General features: G+C 30.6%; 6 protein-coding genes across 6 annotated transcripts; 1 reads left to right on the top strand and 5 right to left on the bottom strand.

The window, feature by feature from the left end:
• Nucleotides 1-239: 239 nt before the first annotated feature.
• Nucleotides 240-1,140, bottom strand: Tsp_07130 (conserved hypothetical protein). Its single transcript, XM_003381394.1, has 3 exons — nucleotides 1,014-1,140; nucleotides 315-454; nucleotides 240-275 (listed from the first exon to the last, which is right to left on the bottom strand). Exons 1-3 carry the CDS (start codon nucleotides 1,138-1,140, stop codon nucleotides 240-242), a joined length of 303 nt encoding a protein of 100 aa, XP_003381442.1.
• Nucleotides 1,141-10,551: 9,411 nt separating this feature from the next.
• Tsp_07129 (histone H4) lies at nucleotides 10,552-11,737 on the bottom strand. Its single transcript, XM_003381395.1, has 4 exons — nucleotides 11,431-11,737; nucleotides 11,205-11,249; nucleotides 10,749-10,854; nucleotides 10,552-10,561 (listed from the first exon to the last, which is right to left on the bottom strand). Exons 1-4 carry the CDS (start codon nucleotides 11,735-11,737, stop codon nucleotides 10,552-10,554), a joined length of 468 nt encoding a protein of 155 aa, XP_003381443.1.
• Nucleotides 11,738-12,270: 533 nt separating this feature from the next.
• Nucleotides 12,271-12,666, bottom strand: Tsp_07128 (histone H2A). The gene is given in 2 exon segments (XM_003381396.1): nucleotides 12,271-12,587; nucleotides 12,603-12,666. 2 exon segments carry the CDS (start codon nucleotides 12,664-12,666, stop codon nucleotides 12,271-12,273), a joined length of 381 nt encoding a protein of 126 aa, XP_003381444.1.
• Nucleotides 12,667-12,931: 265 nt separating this feature from the next.
• On the top strand, nucleotides 12,932-13,303 carry Tsp_07127 (histone H2B, gonadal). Its single transcript, XM_003381397.1, has one exon. It carries the CDS (start codon nucleotides 12,932-12,934, stop codon nucleotides 13,301-13,303), a length of 372 nt encoding a protein of 123 aa, XP_003381445.1.
• A 1,134-nt stretch (nucleotides 13,304-14,437) lies between these two features.
• Nucleotides 14,438-15,608, bottom strand: Tsp_07126 (conserved hypothetical protein). Its single transcript, XM_003381398.1, has 5 exons — nucleotides 15,566-15,608; nucleotides 15,205-15,275; nucleotides 15,048-15,121; nucleotides 14,698-14,848; nucleotides 14,438-14,659 (listed from the first exon to the last, which is right to left on the bottom strand). The coding sequence occupies exons 1-5, from the start codon at nucleotides 15,606-15,608 to the stop codon at nucleotides 14,438-14,440; spliced, it is 561 nt and encodes a 186-aa protein (XP_003381446.1).
• A 689-nt stretch (nucleotides 15,609-16,297) lies between these two features.
• Nucleotides 16,298-19,028, bottom strand: Tsp_07125 (hypothetical protein). The gene is made up of 7 exons (XM_003381399.1): nucleotides 18,990-19,028; nucleotides 18,633-18,746; nucleotides 18,369-18,495; nucleotides 17,571-17,638; nucleotides 17,106-17,112; nucleotides 16,769-16,827; nucleotides 16,298-16,405 (listed from the first exon to the last, which is right to left on the bottom strand). The coding sequence occupies exons 1-7, from the start codon at nucleotides 19,026-19,028 to the stop codon at nucleotides 16,298-16,300; spliced, it is 522 nt and encodes a 173-aa protein (XP_003381447.1).
• Nucleotides 19,029-20,465: the final 1,437 nt, after the last annotated feature.

A 20,465-nucleotide genomic window follows, 5' to 3' on the forward strand; every position in this document is an offset into this window, starting at 1 on the left:
ATGATGGTCTAGGCGACACGGCAATGTGAACGGGAAAAAAAATTGTCGAGAATTATGCAAAAATCGGCCAGTTGAGAAAAATACCCAACAGCATACAACGGTGCTGTTGCATACGTCAAGACGCGCCACGTCGACGACATCTGACAAACGCCATTTGGCAAGATAATGTCACCGGTTGCAGAAAATTGCCCCAAACCGGCAACACTGTTCAAGCAGGACAAACAGCAAGCGGTGCAGGTTTATAAAATAACAACCAACTCGACACGCAGCTTGTGCTGAATTGAACAAGCAAATCAAATCAAATCAAATCAAACCGCCACTATTCGAAATGGCGAAATTACAATGAACATATATTTCTGCATCGTCGAATCGAAATCGCCCTGCCCAAGGAAGGTCCTTTGTCGAAATCGACCAACGCTAACTATCTCAATACGCTGGTGGAACACCAACCGCACTGGTTGCCGAATTAAATGTCAACCAGCGTCAATTCATTCAAGCTCAACAACACTACCGTTCAAATTAAAATATTGCTTCAACCGGTTTTGCAAATATTCCTATTTTTAAATTTTCAAATCAAATATTTCACCACTTTACATAATTATTATAAAAATTTTTTAAAATTTAATTTAATTCAATTTTTCTGGAAAAAATCAACCCCCATTTTCTATTGTTAATCGAATTTCAAACAATTATGAGGGAAAAACATACAGTAAATAAAAAATGATAATCAAGTAAATTTTTATTTCGAAACAAAAAAAACACTTTCGAAGTAAGTTTATCAGAACTGAAATTGAAAATATTTTAAAGACTTACTTAAAATTTAAAACTTGAAACAATTTCGGCAAACTTGCATAATTTATTTTCAATTTCAAAGAACAAAAAACTGCCCAATACAACAAGACTTATAATTCTGAAATTCTAATGATCATGATCAAAGTGACTACATATTTACATTTTTGTGAAAATGGAGATACATTGATCGCAGACGAAGTTCCAATGATGAAACTGAAAACCAGAAATCTTGCACTGCTGCAATAATGGATAGATGTAACCATATTTTATACTTTCGTTATTTGCACCTGTTCCGTTTAATAAACGTGCAGGAATATTTTTATAGCTGTCGCTACTGACAGCAAACATTCAACAGTTTCAATTTATACCGTTCGAACGAAATTCAACATTGGCCAATATTGCGGTGAAGATTTTTTTCACAATTATTAACAAAAATCATTATTACAATCGTAAATGCAGCATAAACAATTTTGAAATGGATAAAGTTGATTTGTTCAATTTGTTCATTCCATTCTATTTTATTTCTTGAAAATATTTAAGCAAATTTTTCTCAAAAACAAACTCTTAACAACAGTAAGATCGGCCTCTCTTTCATCATCAAGCTTTGAAGAAAAATAAACATTGCTTGAACCGTTTACACAGCACATGAATAATGAGAACTATAGATGTTCGTTCTTGTTTTCATTTAATTTTTGTTCCAATTAAATTAAAATTCTTTTTGAAAAATATGTATTTTACCAAATATGTGAAGAAAAAAACATGTCCAAATCGACAGTATAATTTAAAAAAAATGAAGTTCAAAAATGAGGAGCGCCTGTCGTGATCATGTAAAATGAATAATTGACAGAAAATTATGAGCAGTTGAAAATATTTTCGTCGTTGTCAACAATGACGTCGACGTATTTTTAATTCACCAAAGTGCTCATTTTGAAATTAAAAATGACGATAAATTTCATCATCATAATACATATTTATTTATTTACTTGTGTAGTTTTTTGTTATCGTTTTGCTTTTATACAATTGTTGAACATTCATAATATGAAGCATTACAGTTTCATTGTACAAGCCGTATATCTGTCCATTTATGTGACTAAAAGAGCCCGCTGAGAATAATAAATTTGTAAGCTCATGAAAGAATTATTGATCCGCAACCGACCACAATGCAGAGCAAGCTGAACAATACATGCTGGTTCTAGTGATCAGTTGTATTCCACAAGAACAACAACAAGCAACGCGTTTGCACAATAAACAAGCCAATTGAACAAGATATAAATAGCTAATTGATGACATTGTTGCCGTGTTAAAGGAATTAATGTAAGATCAAATTTTGCGCATATTTGTGCTAACTGCGTGCTAAAACACACACACACGGTCGCAGTTTGAAGTAAACACCAAAAACTGGACACAGGATGTGCACGTCAAATGTAATAATTTAAACATTATATTATTGAACAGCTTCAAACAACATTTTACAAGTTTTGCTGCTAAGAAAAGTTGGTCAACAAGTGTACAATTTCACTATTTATTCATTATTAACAAAAAAAAATAAATAAGGAAACAATTTTTGTGAACCAAAAGAAAATAAAGAATACAATTTTCAACCTGTTTCAAAAATGAAATTTTATTTGAGTGTAAAACATGGTTAAATAAAATAATAATCGCACATAATGCATGCATGTGTGTATATGTAAATAAATAAATAAATAAAATCCTTTTAAAAAAAACCAATTTTATGAATAGCATGATGAACGAGAAAAAAGAAGGAAACAGATTTCGACAAGAGTAATTTATCACATTAGCCTCATTTTTTCAAATGATAATTTATTTCTTCAAAGAAATAAATGTTCAACGCTGATACGACACTTTGATCAACTCTAAGAACATCTCAATAATTTGTGATGGTTATACAAAAAGACAAAAAGTTTTATTTATAACTACAGTCAATAAACTTTTAAGTTTTATTTTTCATAATAAATTTTCACAAAAATTCTCTGTTAATAAATATAAAATAGGACAACATTACCTTAATTTGAAACATACCTTACATTTGAAAATCGCATGTTGATTCTATTATTAAAAGCCGATTCAACTTTATTTTTATAATAATTACAAATTTCAACTAACACCGATTAATTATGCTTATTATTCAAACCTGACTGAATGGAATTTATTATTAATCATCAATATAAAATAAGCGGGAAACAAATCTCAAGAGTACATTTGTATAATTAGCATATCTTTCAAATGGAAATGAACACCACATTGTAAACAAAGGATATATGCAATGAGCAGTCGTTTATTAAGAAATTTCATTTTTCCTTGACAACACCGCTACGGATATTCAATACTGCTTTGATTACAATATGAATATATTATTATTGCTATCTGATTGATCTATACAACACTCTGATAGCCAGCTTTATTTTTCCATTTTTAGATTTACTAAATGATTCATCATTATCTGTTAAAATTTGGAAAAATGAAAAGCAAATGTTTAAAGAATAAAAAGAACAAACAGTTGAAAACAACAAACAATTAATAATTAAAATTCGATGAAAAAAAAGAATTTTTTAAATTTAGATTTGCATACATAAATTAACGTTTAAACAAAATAAATTCCTTCTCCTTGTTGGGCAGTAAAACAATAAAACAAAACAAAACAAAATATAAAAATATGTAAAAAATAATCTTTTAAATTATTACAAAATTCATTATCAGAATACTGCAATTCGAATAAATATGATAAGAAGATGTCTTTGACTGCTTGCTTTTCATTTGCTTGTACAAGATGAACTGTTTTCATTGTAATTTATTCAAATTAAGAAATTTTCATAATTTGAAAAGTTTCAAAATAGCAAACAATATGAAAATTGCAATTCTATATTAATAATTGATCGTTATTAAGATACGTTTGCCATTTTCGAAATTCACTTTATTTAAATTTATCCATTCACAACTTGCTTTCAATATTAAAAAGCGAACAAATGAAAAAGAATAAATACATTACATTAATTAAATGATCAATTTCAACAGAATACTGTATGTAATTTTCAAAATATTTCAGGAATGAATGGGGAAAATTATTCATTTTCTGAAATTAATAAACCAAAGAAAAAAATGAATTAACTGATCGATGAAATTTAGCAAATACAAATTCAATTTTCTCTTCTTCAATATGATTATTGAAATTTTCATCAAAAATGTACTCACGAAAGAAAAAATCAGCTACAAAAAACAACGCAAGCAAAATTTCAAATGTACCACACGATATCGTCAACTCAATTCAAACGTTTTTTTAATTTTCTTTGGCATTTAATAAATTTTATATAGTGAAAATTTTTGTTTATTTTTTAAAATAATAGAATTTGCAATTTGGCCTTCTGAAAGCTGCATTTGATCAACGGCGTTGAGAAAACAAAAGTAACAAAGCGTTGTTTACTGTTTTATTGAAGCAGTATTATTTTTAAAAATCAAGTTCAATTTTTGAAGAGTTTAAAAAATTGAATAACTAACTTTTCACATCCCTATTTTCAAGCTCAAACTGTTGTTGCTCACAGTTCGATAGTGAACAGTGAAAAATAATTTGAATTTAATATATTGAATTCAACTATTCAAATGAAAAATAAAACAGAAAAACATTCAAACAACGAGAAAAAAAGTTTCATTTGACTGATACATGTCACAAAAGATTGATATCCAATGAAACAACAAGTACAAATTTTTTTTCTTCAATTTTATACTTTTAATTGTTGAACAGAAATTAAGAGGACCAAAGAATCTATTAAACCAAATGAAATGATGCAATCGTTTCTTTGTTTTGTTTGTTTGTCTGTTAAATCTATTATTACTCATCTTTCTTCACAAATCATTGAAATGTGAAGGTGTATTTGATAAATAATAATAAGAATAAACACAGTCAAAATTTGTTTATTAATATGCAAACATTTGAATACAATTTGAAAAAGTGTTAACGTAAAGTAGAAAATTTTTTAATTGATAAATTTTTCTTCATCTGATTGATTGTTGAATGTTTTAAGCTTTCTTTTTTCTCTTCATTCAGTTCAATTCAATTCAACAAGCGAGAAAGAAAAATTCAATCAAACAAAATGCGAAAAAAACATGTTACACATATTTCAAAATAATAACAATAAAATTTTTCCCCAAAATATGATACTTTTTTTCAACAGTGTTTCTTGTCAATATTTATTAAGCCCCACATAAATTTTGAAAATGAAATTTCATTTTTAGAGAGTATATTATTGTTAATTCAAATTTTAACAAATCTATAAACAAAAGAAAATTACTGTAACAATGCTGAGAAAAAAGTTTGCACAGTAAGAAAAAAAAAGAAAACAAGCAACTTACTCCAGTGGTGTATATTTTTGAAAATGTTCCTCTCTTTGAATCTTCACCAAGCTGGAAAAGATTTACATAATTTTTCTTGTTGTTACTTTTCAATATTTGAATTTGTTTGTTAATCACAATAATTTATTGACGAATTCAACTTTACCGTCATCGCTGGATGTTGAAGTCTCGATGGTGGTGGTTCTGCTTTGCCAAATCAACCAAGCCAAGGTGGTTTTGAAATTCAAGCAATTGAAAGCCATACAATTGACTAAAGATCGTCATTAGGGGAAGATTAGCAAAGTGCATGTATGGATTTGGTGAATTGTTGCCCATTAGCGGAAGGAAAATTGCTCGCTGATCCGTCGGCTTGGTTATTAAATGCAATATAATTCAGCCGGCGTTGGATGTGGCATAATTTTGCGAGCTGTTGCTTTTCTGCAAGAGCTCAGGAAATTTTACACCCAAGTCAATGTCGACAATAATTTCAACAATTACCCCTAGATGATGCGGTTGATGTTATTCTGCAATGAGCGGAGAACGGCAAATTTAAATATACATATTTATTTATTCATTTATTAAAAAAGTCCTATATTGAAATTTTTTCAAAAGATTCTGCCGATATTGTTAATTAAAATGTTGAAAATAGATAAATCACAAAAACGAAATAAAATTTCAAATTTCTCTTCCCTTGACTTTTGATTGAAATGCATCGCTAATCTTGTTTCTGTAAACGAAATTAAACTATAGCATGTTGAAATTTCTTTATTTTTAAAAATGAATTATGAAAATTCACATTTACTAAAATTAGTAGTAAATTTCACAAATGAACGAATACGTCTACATACAAATGATGAAATGATTCATTTGTTTTCTTGTTTAAACAATCACAATTGAATAATGCTTGGTTTCACGTTTTAAAGAATTATTTAATCCTTTTGATTAAACAAATTAATTGTTCATTCATTACTCCATTTTTATATTACTCATGTAATTTTTGAAAAAATGACACAAATTTTACCCATAAATAAAATGCATAAGTTAACCAAGCGGATAACATATGAACGATGATTCCAATTTCAAAATTCAACATTTCTTTGGTAGCATTTGATTTGAAAAAAAAATTAAATCATTTGAATTATTAAAAAACTTCTCTGATAACCTTGTAATAAATTTCAAAAACTTAATTGAAATATACAACAAGTATAAATAATTTATGAAACAAAATAATTACTAAAATTTTTCATCCAAAACGATGCAAAATAAGTAATAAATTAATTACTGAACAGTGATGGATGGATAAACATGTCGTAAAATGTGTAAAACAATAAGATTCATTAAAAAAGTGCATCTAAAATTTTCGATAAAAAACATACAATCATCCATCTGCTATGGAAAAGCATTCAAATAAAAATATGATTATTTCGTCGGGTTGATTATGAATTTTGGTAAAATGAATAATAATTATCATTGTGAAGTAATAAATGAAAGCAGAGCAGAAGTTGTAATGTGAAGCTTTTTGTCCACTTTTACACACTGTGAAATCGATAACGTTTCCGACTTGTTTGCCTGCGATGCAATAAAAGCACATTTGAAACAGTAATTTGAATTCATTCCTGTTTTCATCAGTCTGCCATGATAATGCAAAAAAATAAATAAATATAATTTGCAAACTGCTGACAAACAAAAATTTAATTATATCATTTATTTACTGAAACGATTAAAAAACACATAAAAGATTCACAGATTAAATCAATAATTAATACAAAGCTTTTTTGCTTTAATTAAAACAAAAATTAAATTAAATCTAAAGCATCTAATTTGTAACGGTGATGAAACAGGAAAAAAGAACTTTTTTGACTACAACAGTCAATAATTCAATATGCACAGCAAATAAAAGGATTTGCAGTTGTTAAAAAAACTTTTTTCCACAATGTCCAGTGAAATAAATGAAAATTTTATTCACTTACAAATGCTAAAATTATTATTTTAAAAAAGTTAAACAAGAGACAAATGCAACTGACAAAAAAGCTTGCTTAATACAATTTCTAGAAAAAATAATTGAAATTTTGCTTTGAAACATCACAGTAATCCATACAGAAAATATCTTTCAACTTCATTCTTATTACAATATAATACGGCTAAAAATGAAAGCGTTAAAACAGCACATGCATATTTTTTATATTATAATATTTTTCTTTAATTTTTCAATATATTTTAAAGAATAAACGCCTTTCTTTGACCGTTGGCAAACAGAATCAATTGTGAAAAATATCTATTGTTTTGGAAAAGGTACACAATTTCACGATCAATCAAATTCACGTTGTAATGTTCAAAGTACCCTAAAATTCCGTTATAACGGACATTTTTGGATTTCCTAGCGATTTCTTAATTACACGTATTCAATGTAAATCTCAATACACCGAAAGAATCATGAATCCCCTCTGAGTTCGTTGTAACGAATTTTACTGTATTCTATGAAATAGCTATATAGAAGATTCCTATCAACTGTTTAACATTTAATAGCATAAAAATAAATATAATTCTTTGTAATTTAATAGTTATACTTATGCTCTTCGTGTTATTAGCACGGATTTAACAGATGAATTGTAAAATAATTTTTGTTTGAGATTCAAAAAAGATATTGACTTTAATAGAATATATTGCTTGAATAGTACATCAGTATTGCGCATTTCCACATTGTCTCGCTTGCTTATTTTGTAACGATAAATGCAGGAAATTGAACATATTTTAAAAAATTACAATTCTCAAACAAAATACTACGATTAAAACAAACAAGTTGTAAACAAAAACTGCTTATTCAATCAATTAATTTAAATCGTTTTTAAATAATCATCAAAATTTGAAACTTACCCAAAAAATGAACTTCACTTGATAATGAACTCGATTAATCAGTAAAATGCATGTCGATATCTGAATGTAAAACTTATACTGCCAACACAATGTTGTCGTTGGATATTTTTCTTGAACACGTAAATATGTGGATTTCGTTGCTCTTTATCAGATGGCCAAAATTATGTTTTATTAATTCACTTCATTTATTGTTCCACATTATCGGAAGACATTTTTCTCATAAATGTGCAAAGACGTGTTACAAAAGTAAAAACGTAATTAAAGTACAAACATTATTCATTATTAAATTGAGCAAATAATTAACAAATCTTTTGCACTTAAACAACCAACATTGCAGAATTTTTATAAATTATTGTTTATGATTGATTTTATGATGTCTATGAAATTATGAAGTTTTTCATGAATGAAAATTGTTATTCAGAAATTGGATGTTACTGGAATATTAAGTTTCAACTCAAAAAATATTAGTTTACTATTCATTTTATTTGGAAGGATATCATAATGTTTTATCAAATGAAATCAACTTTAGAGATTTTTCAATAATTGTAAAAACATATTTGATGCACTTTTATTAGCTGCCCATTGTAGGCAAAATTTTTTTTTTCATTATATTTCATTTATTATTAATTTTAGATTTTTTTATCCGGTAAAATATGGCTAATTTATAAAGTAAAATCATATATTTTTATTGGAAAATAGAAAAAATTTAATGCTAGAAGTGCACATTAAATAATTTTCAATCATTGTCACATTAAATTACATTTTCTTATTCTATATGCTGAACTGTTTTTTTATATTTACTTTGCCTGTCATTACTATCGGAATATTTTGTCTTATACTGTTCTATTTGTTTATATATTATTATGCAAATTTTCTCGTAAGTCTATATTGATATTTTGTTCTATCTTTGCTTAAGATGGGATTCATAACCAAATTTTAGCAAAGTGTATTTTATTTTCCTCAAAGCTGATTAGCTTTGAGCAGTGTTACAATTGTAATAAGGTGTAACAGATATAATTTGATAATCTGACGTTATAAAATGCAAATTTACACGAAATTTTTATATTATCACAAAAATAATACACATTTTGAAATATGGTACTCCATTGCCAATAAAAACTCTAAAACTATCTTTTTCCATGGCGTAAATTGTCAACAATGCTAACATTTTTTCAGTACTTTGCCTTTAGAATAGAATTCGATTTCTGATTTACGACTTTGTCTACGCTGACATTCGTGTGCATTGGCATTATATTACGTTACATTTTTACCACAATACGTTAAACATTGATTAAAATTGTTAAAAATACGTTGGAATTTTTAGTTCCATTTACCCATTGTACATTTATTTTAAAAATTGAGAAAAAAAGTACAGTAGAAAAAATATTTGTTATTGGAAACTTTTTCACTAAAAATTCCATACGTTTAGGTGAAAACGTAAGATGAATGCGATAATCTGTTGCAATCAACTCCAAAATATAATGAAATTTAAATTTCAATCTTCAAATTTAGATCTGTTTAAAGTCAACGTTGACTATTATTAGATGAAAGGTAAAAATTTTCACAGATATGATTAAAAATTATTGCCAAATATTTGGGACATTTGGCTTTGCAGTTAGTTGAAGAGCAGGTTATTAATGTCTGACAAATGTTTGAAGCAGCAGATGGCAAGAAACGTTGATTGTCAAATGGCAGCTGCGCAATTTTAATACAGTATAAAGAACTGCAATCAAATGTAGAATAGAATCACTGAACGAGGTCGACAAAACCAAGAGAACACGTTGAAGAGGATGCTGAGATTTTGACGAGGTTGCAGCAACTTCCGCTTTCAGGATAGATTCTAGGTCATCATCTTTGACAAAGGAAGCCACTGTTGATGACAATAGTAGTAGTAATCAAGTATAATTACCGAAGAATTTCCCATTTCAGAAAACAATAGTCCAAGGTTGAAGCTGTGAAGCGTAATCTGCAGAGGAAAAATCCCAACAGAAATGTTTGAGCTTTTAATTGCTAGAGAGCAGCTGGTATTTTGCTTTATTAATTTTTCGACCGAAAAAATTGTTTCAAAAATGGTATTCAATCAAAATCAACCCATTCTAGTGATGGAAAAATTAAAATTGAAAAATAAAATCAAATGATTTCCTTTGCCACAGTAAAATTTAAATTGTTCAACATTGTAATTTCGATTATTTACATAATCTTTGTACTGAAAAAGGAATGTGAATAGTGTACAGTCGAATCATGTAAAATTTGTTTATGAAAATACAAAATCAATCAACTGAATTATTTCTTATACTTTAAAATGATAGTTGCTAATGCAAATTGATTATAAGAAGAAACAGTTGATGATGCTTGAATTGTTTCAATTATAATTAAAGAACATCGAATATTGTATGTAAATAAGCAATACAACAAAATGTCTATGATAAAATTACCAAAAACACTATAACAATTGATAAATGCTAGAAATAACTGTAAATTTTCGAAATTAGATCTGTTTTAAAATTTTTTGTTAAGGAAAATAAATGACCGCATTAACGATTACTTCAAACTAAAATCAAAAATTATCAATCTTTATTTATTTTTTAAATCAGCATTAATAAATATTGTTATTAAATGTTAAAATATTTTTAATTTTGCTTATTCACATGCATCGTTCTTTTTGTTTAAAAATTTATTCTAAAAATGTTATTTTTATCAACTAAATTGGGACAAACTACAGTATCTTTTGAATTTACTTGACCACATGACGCTTGTAAATTATTCCGTCTGCTCGACAGGTGGTGATCATGTCAATGAGAAAAAAGCCTCTGTTTCGGAAATTGTGTTTTAAAAAATTTTCTTCTAAGCAAAAATTTAAGATAAAATAATTCAAAACCAAATCAAAAATCAAAACAGCAATTATTTACAAGTTTGTGTGTAAATTTAAATAAAGCCGTTGACAAGAATTTATAATATTTGTAAAGCAAACAGGCAAAATAAAAGCAGTATATGTTACAATCTGATTTTTCACTCTCATTCTCAGATTAATCTATTCAAACGTGAGCGTTGTTATAAGTGGAATGTAATTTTTTTATGTTATTCAAGAAACAACAAAATTTGAAACATTTATTTTCATTCAGATGAAGTTGAAACGACGAATAGATGCATTTTTACAAATAACTTTCATTCAAATGTATTTTATTTTAAAATACGATGATTAATAAATACAATCATTGTGCTACTTTCCTCGTATAACGCTGTAAAATCAATAAACTGGATTTAATATTTGATTTGGAATTATTCTGAAATTTCAAACGTTCAAATTTCTGTAAGATTCAATTGTTCAAACTCATTCGTTTTCAATAAAAAGAAATATGTTGGCCCTGAAAAGGGCCGTTGGGTTTTAGAAGAAAAACACCATATATGTTGAAAATTAACCACCGAATCCATAAATGGTTCGGCCTTGTCTTTTCAACGCATAAACAACATCCATAGCTGTAACAGTTTTCCTCTTAGCGTGTTCGCAATACGTTACAGCATCACGAACAACATTTTCAAGGAAGGACTTCAATACAGCACGAGTTTCTTCATAAATCAAGCCGCTGATACGCTTCACACCACCACGACGTGCCAATCGTCGAATCGCAGGCTTTGTGATTCCTTGGATGTTATCACGAAGAACTTTGCGATGACGCTTCGCGCCTCCTTTACCAAGACCTTTACCACCCTTACCACGACCAGACATTATGCAGTATCACACGGCAACGACAAACACACAAATGACGAGTGACCTACGGGTCGATAAATATATAGAGAAAAAGCTGTGAGCAAAAAGAGACCACGCGTGCAAACGAATTTGATTGGTCGTCATAAAGTACGACCTTGAGAATTTGATTACGGTAGAAAGGAATTCAAATTTTGAAATCGACGAGCGTTTTAGATACTGAATTTTAAATAACAAAAATTTTTTTTTAAATAAAAAAAAACAAATGACAAACAGAAATATTTAGTTAGTTTAGAACATACAATTTTAACTTTTCTTGATACTTCTGTTGAATGATCTTAAAGAAAAAAATTGGCTGCGCATTATTCAGGAAATTTGACATATTTTACAATTTAAGTAATGCAATAAAGATCATTTCTTAATGATAAAGTTTCAACACGAAAAACTCTATAGAATTATCAAAATGAATATAAAAACTAGATGGAGAAAACTGTTTTTCAACAAAATGTGGCCCTGAAAAGGACCGTTGGGTTCAAACGTATTAACTATATAATTTATTGGGAAGATTTAATTCCCTTGGATATGCCTTCAGCTTTTTTCGGCAAAAGGCTTGCATTAATGTTGGGAAGAACACCGCCTTGAGCAATTGTGACACCACAAAGAAATTTGCTCAGTTCCTCGTCGTTTCTGATTGCCAACTGCAAGTGACGAGGAATGATGCGGGTTTTCTTGTTGTCACGAGCTGCGTTTCCAGCCAATTCCAACACTTCAGCAGTCAGGTATTCCATCACCGCAGCAAGGTAGACTGGAGCACCAGCTCCAACACGCTTGCTGTAGTGTCCTTTTCTCAAGAGTCGATGTACCCGACCCACTGGAAATTGCAAACCAGCGCGACTTGAACGACTCTTGGCCTTGCCTTTAACTTTTCCGCCCTTGCCACGTCCAGACATATCCAAAATCTAACTTAGAACAAATTTCAATTACTAAAATTTAACTCTGGGAACGGTTTATATAGAGTGCGAAGCGCGAAGTAGGGCATTATGCCTATCCAAAAAATAACCGCAATGTCCTATTGGTTTGTTCAAATGGAAGTAGGTTGATTCGGAAATATGAGGGCATCAAGCGCTATTGGTTGATTACGCCTTCCGCTCCCTATATAAGGCAGCGATAGTTTCCATTTAGAGCAGTTTAACTATTTTAGACATTTTGAACGACATGCCTCCTAAAACTCCCGTTAAAGGTATCAAGAAAGCTGGCAAAGCTCAGAAAGTTGCGAAGTCTGGTGATCGAAAACGACGTCGTTCGAGGAAGGAATCGTTCGCCAGTTATATCTACAAAGTGCTGAAGCAAGTCCATCCCGATACTGGAATTAGCAGCAAGGCAATGTCAATTATGAACAGTTTTGTTAACGACATTTTTGACCGCATTGCCGCTGAATCCAGCCGCTTGGCACACTACAATCACCGCAACACTATCAGTTCACGGGAAATTCAAACGGCTGTTCGTTTACTTTTGCCGGGTGAACTTAGCAAGCACGCTGTTAGTGAAGGCACTAAAGCTGTCACTAAATATACCAGCGCTAAGTAATTTGCCCATGTAATGTGTTGATTTCATATTGAAACCCAACGGTCCTTTTCAGGGCCACATTCTGATTTTCATATTGATAATTGTATAATTACAAATTTTTATTGTGAAAAAGTTTAAAAATCTTTTAAGAGTCAGTATGCGCAATATTAAAGTATTCATGTAGACTGCAAAACAAATGTTCTTGTATACACGAAAACAAAATTTACAAATAAAACAAATTTTTTCGTCTCTGAAAAACCTGTTTTTGTATATTTGAAAAACATGTTCGAAACATTTAAAATTTTATTTTCTCTAGTATCCGAAAAACTTTCAGAAGTGCTTTAAAATACTTAAACAAATTTCATTAAAATTTTTAATTTACGGTTTGAAGTAGAACTGCTTTAAACTGCTTTAAAACACTTTCAACAAATTTAAATACTTTAAAATTTATAATTTAAAGCATTGTTCAGTTATCTGAAGCGTTAAAGTGCTTTAAAGCTGTTGTGTATGTGAAATTGATTCAATGTGCAGAGACTGCTTGTAACTTGTTAAGAAAATTTTGATGCTCATACATGCCCAAAAAACTGTAGAAAATTTGAATGTTCTTATATGGACGCACACTTTGTTTCTGTATGTCCGAAACACTTAAAATTGAAATATTTTTGTGTATCCGAAAACTTAGGAAATTGGGTTGTTCGTACATTCCCGAAAAGCCTAGGGAAAATTTGAATGCTCTTATAAATGCCCTCGAAACAAAAAGAAATTTAAATATTCTTTTTGAAAATTTTCAGAAAATTTAAGTGCCACTGTATGCCTTTAAAACAAGACAATCAGCTTTATAGTGTAAGTTATTTGAAATTTGAAGAAAATTCTTCAATGTTTTGTCCTAATTTACGTCGTAGTTGAATTTCCTTGAAAATTGTGTGAGCCAAAAGAGACTACAATAGACAAACGAAATCGGAAATTTTCCCGCGTTTCTCAGCCAATGATTTTCGTCAAAAATATGTCAACCAATCATCGTCAACCTCGACCGATATATATATGCGCTGGTGGAGGTCGGCGTTTCAGTGTACTATTTGGTCGTAGAAATGGCGCGTACGAAACAAACCGCACGAAAAAGTACTGGTGGTAAAGCCCCTCGTAAACAGTTGGCCACTAAGGCAGCTCGAAAATCCGCACCCAGTGCTGGTGGTGTGAAGAAACCGCATCGCTATCGTCCAGGGACTGTGGCTCTTCGGGAAATTCGACGCTACCAAAAAAGCACTGAATTGTTGATCCGAAAGCTGCCCTTCCAACGTTTGGTTCGTGAAGTTGCTCAAGATTACAAGACTGACTTGCGATTCCAATCGTCGGCAGTTTTGGCTTTACAAGAAGCAGCTGAAGCTTATCTTGTGGGTCTGTTCGAAGACACAAACTTGTGCGCTATTCACGCCAAGCGTGTCACCATCATGCCCAAAGATATTCAGTTGGCTCGTCGTATACGCGGCGAACGCGCCTAATTGTTTTCGTTGCGCTTGTTTCTTTATGTAATTTAACTTCAAAACCCAACGGTCCTTATCAGGACCACTATATATTTTATTGATATTTTTTTCTCTATGAAGTTGTTTTACAAATAGAAATTAATGTAAGAATGAATTGAATAATTTTGAGTTTGAATGCACGTAAGGTTATTCGTAAATTTTAGTTGGTTCGACGTATTCCGAACAGGCGAGACTAGTTTTGTTTCGTATTTGTTACAAGTTTTTATGATTTTTGAGTTTGAAACTCTACTTTCAGTGACGTATTTTTGTTTAAATTGTAAATTTCAGTTTGACTTCGACGTATTTGGGGCGAACGCGCCTAGTTTCTAATTTTGAATTTCAAAATCCATCTGTCCAGGTCAAGGTCATTCCCATTTCATTTCCCTGATTTGATTTCCTGACCCAGGGGGAAATATTAGCCCGTATTAGGGAAGTACAATTATTTGTTATTGTTGTCCATGATAATTTCAAAACTGAAATGTAATTTTTAATAATATAAAAATTTTTTGTTATAATAATAATAAAATTATAATTTATAAATTTATAATTTATTACTTGTTAAAAATCAATTCTTTGATATTCAAATTGGTCTTATGGGAGAGGGGGGGTGAATCACAATTCCTCATGTAAACATTCGGTGTAACTTGATGTACTTGTAATTTTAAGGCACAATTATTGAAAAATATCGCTTTCGTTCACTTTCAAATACTATTTCTAATCAGCGGACCATTTTATTCAAGCAACAACGCACAGCGAATATCACCGTCAAACATCTGCCGGTGACCTACTTTACGCAGATTATGCATTTTATATCCCATTTGGCATATTCTTCATTTTCATCTTGTCAACCTGTTTTAAGCAGCAAGCTTCAAACACCGGATCCTCAGGTTGTGAGCCGAGAGCAACAACTCCCTTTTAAATATTGAAATCCCAACTCGAATATTTCATTCGAATCTACTGTTTTGCCATTAACATCTGCGTTGGTGCATTTTACGAATGAATAATAAAAATATCGGCGCCACATTGCTGACCTCTCAGACGAATTTTTGAATTTTCCCGCCAATTTTACCCGGAAGTGTTTCTAGATTTATTCAGCTATTGTTAAAAGCTGCTATTGATTGCGTCACGGCCGTATGGTTCTCAAAACGTCAATGCCGAAGTTGTTCAACTTGTCACTTCCGGGTGTATGATTTATTATAAAACTTGTTTTTCTATTTGATTTCTTGTGGAGAGGAAAAAATAAGAACAAAGTAATAATGACAAGACAACAATTTGCATAAAATATTACTTATAATCCCAGTTTTTACTGCTCTTCTTACACAACTAGTCAAAGGAATAGATGTGTAATATATACAAGAAAATCAACTAATAATACATGCAGTAACAGAGCAAACAGTGCCGGCAGAATTCTCTCATTTCATATATCATCAGAGAAAATATTTATTCAACAAAAGTCAAGTGATACAATTATTCTAGTGACATTTTATGAGCACAACTAATTTGAACAGGCAAAAATCGTGGGAACAAGTTGACATTCGAGATTTGAAATTACCCTTTGGCCGATAACAAAATGTGTGTAATGGAGAATTAAAATATTTTTGTTCTAAAATGTAAAATTCTTACAAAATCTCCCATATACTGTAATTAAATAATTAAAGAGGAGAATAATTGTCAACCATTTATTACAAAATGCTTTTGAACAACCAGAAAATTTGTCATCAATTCAAACAAAACACTAATTTGGTTTGATATGCAGCTGTTATAAAAGATAATTTATAAATGAACAAATGTTCATCTGAGAACAGTTGAAGCTGACAAGTGTTACTTTGGATCTCAAAGATTGAAACTTTTCTGTCATTGAACGAATTCAGAAAGTGACAAATTCAAGGCTGCGTTGATTTATCAAGCGCATTTGTTAATGGTAATTTTAATACAAAGACAAGAGAAACAACTGTTCAACTAAAACCAGGAATAGGCAACGTAATGTCAACTGCTGAATACTTTTCTCACCGTTGTAATTGGCATCTTAAATTAGTAGAATTAGCTTTTTTGTTTTCAATCAAAAAATTTTATTTAAATACAATCAAACAATTGCTAATTACGTTTTACTTTTTTCCACTAAACTCTGCTTATTGCTATCGGAAACGTATAGTTGGCATTACTTTCATCTTCAATCTCTAAACATATAGATAAATCTGTTTTTTCCATTTTGTTACAATTTTAAATGTTTCTATTCACCTAAAATCAAAATTGTTATTTCTGGAGAACAAACATGTTACTAACACAAAAAGAAACCGAATAACTACGGCGCTAAAATTGCAATTTCAACAAATCTATCAAAAATATTCATGTAACTAACAAGAAAAAAAACTGTTTTCCAATCACTTTGTAAAATATTTTGAATTTCTTATACAACAAAAATAATAATATTATTATAATTGCAGCAACTCATTTGTTGTTACATTTTTGTTTTCCATAATTTAGAAATAAAAATCATAGTTGTACTGATGTGAACTTTACATTCATTTCTTGCAACTTGACCGATATACAATTTTCCACCATATAACAATAAACATTAAATATTACCATTTTCATGTGATAAAATTACATTTGGGTAAAAAATTGAACAATGACATCCCCTAGTTAAAGGAGAGTTTACATCACCTGGTTTGCATACCAATTTACAATAAATTATTAAATCGATAAAATTAACATTCATTTATTATACAAACATTCGAGTTGAATCCAAATTAATATGCCAGAAATACGTTACTTTGTTTGGAATAACGCTTGTGTTGAAGACAAAGTAATTGAAGCTTGTTAAGCGGATTGAAATCTCAAAATTATTCTCATGAACGATAAAACTTGACAAGATGTATGAAAATTTTTAACGAACATTTAAAATTATTAAAAATTACAAAAAACTATGGAAATTCAATTGAAATATTTATACCGATGAAATGTAAACGTTCCAACCAGTCTGAATTAACGGTTATTCGCTGATGGAATATTGAAAATTATCTTCTAATGATATCCAGAGTCACATTGATCAATAATGAAAATTTACACAGGATTCAATCATATTAAAACAACTTTGAATCAATCAACAAATAACACCAATGAAAATATTAAATCAGCAAAAGAACTCGAAGGAAGAATGCCTCCAAAACGAAGCATTCCTAAAACAATTTACAATTATGCTTCAAATTTTTATTTTCACCATTTATTAAATTTTATAATTCGTCTGCATACATAAAATTAAAATTTATCTGTGCAGACAGCTTTAATTAAAAATTCTTTTTAATTACAAATTAACAGAAAGTTTCCAACATTATCAAACCTACTGTAACACTTTTACTTAAGTTTTAGAAAATACATAATGATTTCAAAAGCTCTGTTTTAACTGTTATTGTAATTTTAAATATAGTTTTTCTCATAATACATTATTCATCTTGTGAAATCAGTAAACCATAATTAATTTATTATTATGTTCAGCTGAAGGAAGACTGCTGAGTATTTCACCTTGAAAATCAATAAATACTGTAGAAATACAGTAGTAATAGAACTGGCGTGGTGATGTGGAATGATTAATATGGAAAGTTGGTATGAATATGTAGTAAAGAAGAATAATTCACTGGTTTGTTCGCATTGCCGCGATTTAACTACTGCCCTTCTATAAGCAAAACCCGTGGACTGGGATTTCACAGGTATAAGTTCAAATTGTAGTGTTTTTGAGAAACTTTTGCCACGTCATCTCATCCTTTATAGAATTAATCGCTAATGAGGTTGATGAATTAGTGGAACTCGTTCAAGATTCATCGTACAAAAACCTTAAATGACGCCTGCTGTAACGTTTTGGCATATCTAAAATGTAGCGCTTCCTTGTGATCACTACTCCATTGGCAGTTGGCAACGTGAAGTCGTTCCAGATGTTTCGTGATGAACTAAAGTTGTGGCAATGCTATTGACCAGAATGCATGGTTTCTCCGTAACCAATTTTTGTGTTGTCTACTTGTGAACATGGAAATGATAATTGAAATGGAAATTTTGCCAACGTAAAGGAAATGGCCAACAGATCTGATAATTTCTTTTCATGAATCACTGCCGTCCCGATGGAAACTTATGACAAAATTGTATCAAGCTTGACAAACAACTGCGCTCTTGGCAAAAATTGACACCAGGCTCACCTCAACATCCTTACAATAGGACTGATGCGAAGGGCGCATTGAAGGATAATGGAAATTATTCTGCAAAGCAGGTGTGGCGTAGCTGTTTTACTAATCGCAGATTCAGCGTCGCAGTCCGCCAGTGTTATAGACGCGACTTTCCTAAGCTGACATGCAGTTTTTGCTTCTTTTTTATTACTGATATAACATCGTACGTTTCCTACGAAGGCATCAAGCCGTTACCGTAGAAAGTGTGCTTAAGCTCCGTTAGTTTCTCAGTATCATCAGCTTCTAGGGACGTTCTACCCACCAGATCATGCATGCAACGATTACTTCTGGCAAACGCTTCTCTTGGCAACAGGAGAATACCCAGTTGAAATTATGTTTCAACAAGTCTGTGAAAATGCTGATTTGTCATTTGAATAAGATGTTTTGAAGATGCCCATGTGGCATTTAGAATCACTCTCGTCGAATGTAATCACGGTGTTGAGTGATCTTCAAAGAGAATGTGCTGCTTTGACTTTGCTTATTACCCGGAAATAGCTAATTTCCGGGTACCATTTGCTGAAATTGGCGCGATCAGGATAGCAATGAATTAATTGTTTCATTATTATTTTTCGTGTTGTGCTGTATTGCTCGTGTATTGTGTTTATTGTATTTTTATTTTGTGCTTATTTGCTGAATAAATAATTATACTTGTGCTGATGTCTTGTAGTCGCGAAGCGGGGAAGGGAGAGCGAACTGGCATTGCTGATGCTGTTCGCGACAATCACAGGCATATAATTCGCCAGTCTGTTTTAACAGTTATTTGCTGATGGAATATTGAAAATTATCTTCCAATGATATCCAGAGTCCATAATGAAGATTTGCATAAGACTGAATAATACTAAAACAACTTTGAAGCAATCAAGAAATAACGCCAATGCATTTCTTATACCATTAGGATAGCGTTGGAAATGAGTGAAAATCTTATCGGCGGAAACTTGAATGTACCATCCGTACCCTAAGTGGTCTATTACCGATTTTCCAACTGATATATAAATCTGCTCCCACTGTTTGTAAATAAATTTGCTGCCTGTTGAAATTTATCAAGATTTCCGGGTGTAATATCAGAATACTGAATAATCTGTTTGAAAAATCTGGAACGTTGCAGCAACACTTCCAATTTCCGAGTTACAAATGGCACTAACGCTAACGTTACGTTTTAGCTCGCAATTTCACTTAATTTTACGCATGATTTCACGCATATGCCTTTGTCAAACATTCTTCGCTTTTCTCGTCACATCACATATGTTGGTAAAGGCGATTTTTATACAAAGGAAAAAACTCCAGGTGATGAATTGTCCCCAGATGCATATGCCAAATCTAACTAAAGCGTGCAACTGCTAATATGCTAGTATCGGAGTAATTTTGAATCTGACGTCCAACTGTGCCATAAAGATCTATCCTGTTAACAATCAAGAATATCATATCGACTCTAACGGTTCTGTCGTCGTA

This window comes from Trichinella spiralis (assembly GCF_000181795.1).
Source record: "Trichinella spiralis strain ISS 195 chromosome Unknown Scfld1, whole genome shotgun sequence".
NCBI classification, from domain to species: Eukaryota; Metazoa; Nematoda; class Enoplea; order Trichinellida; family Trichinellidae; genus Trichinella; species Trichinella spiralis.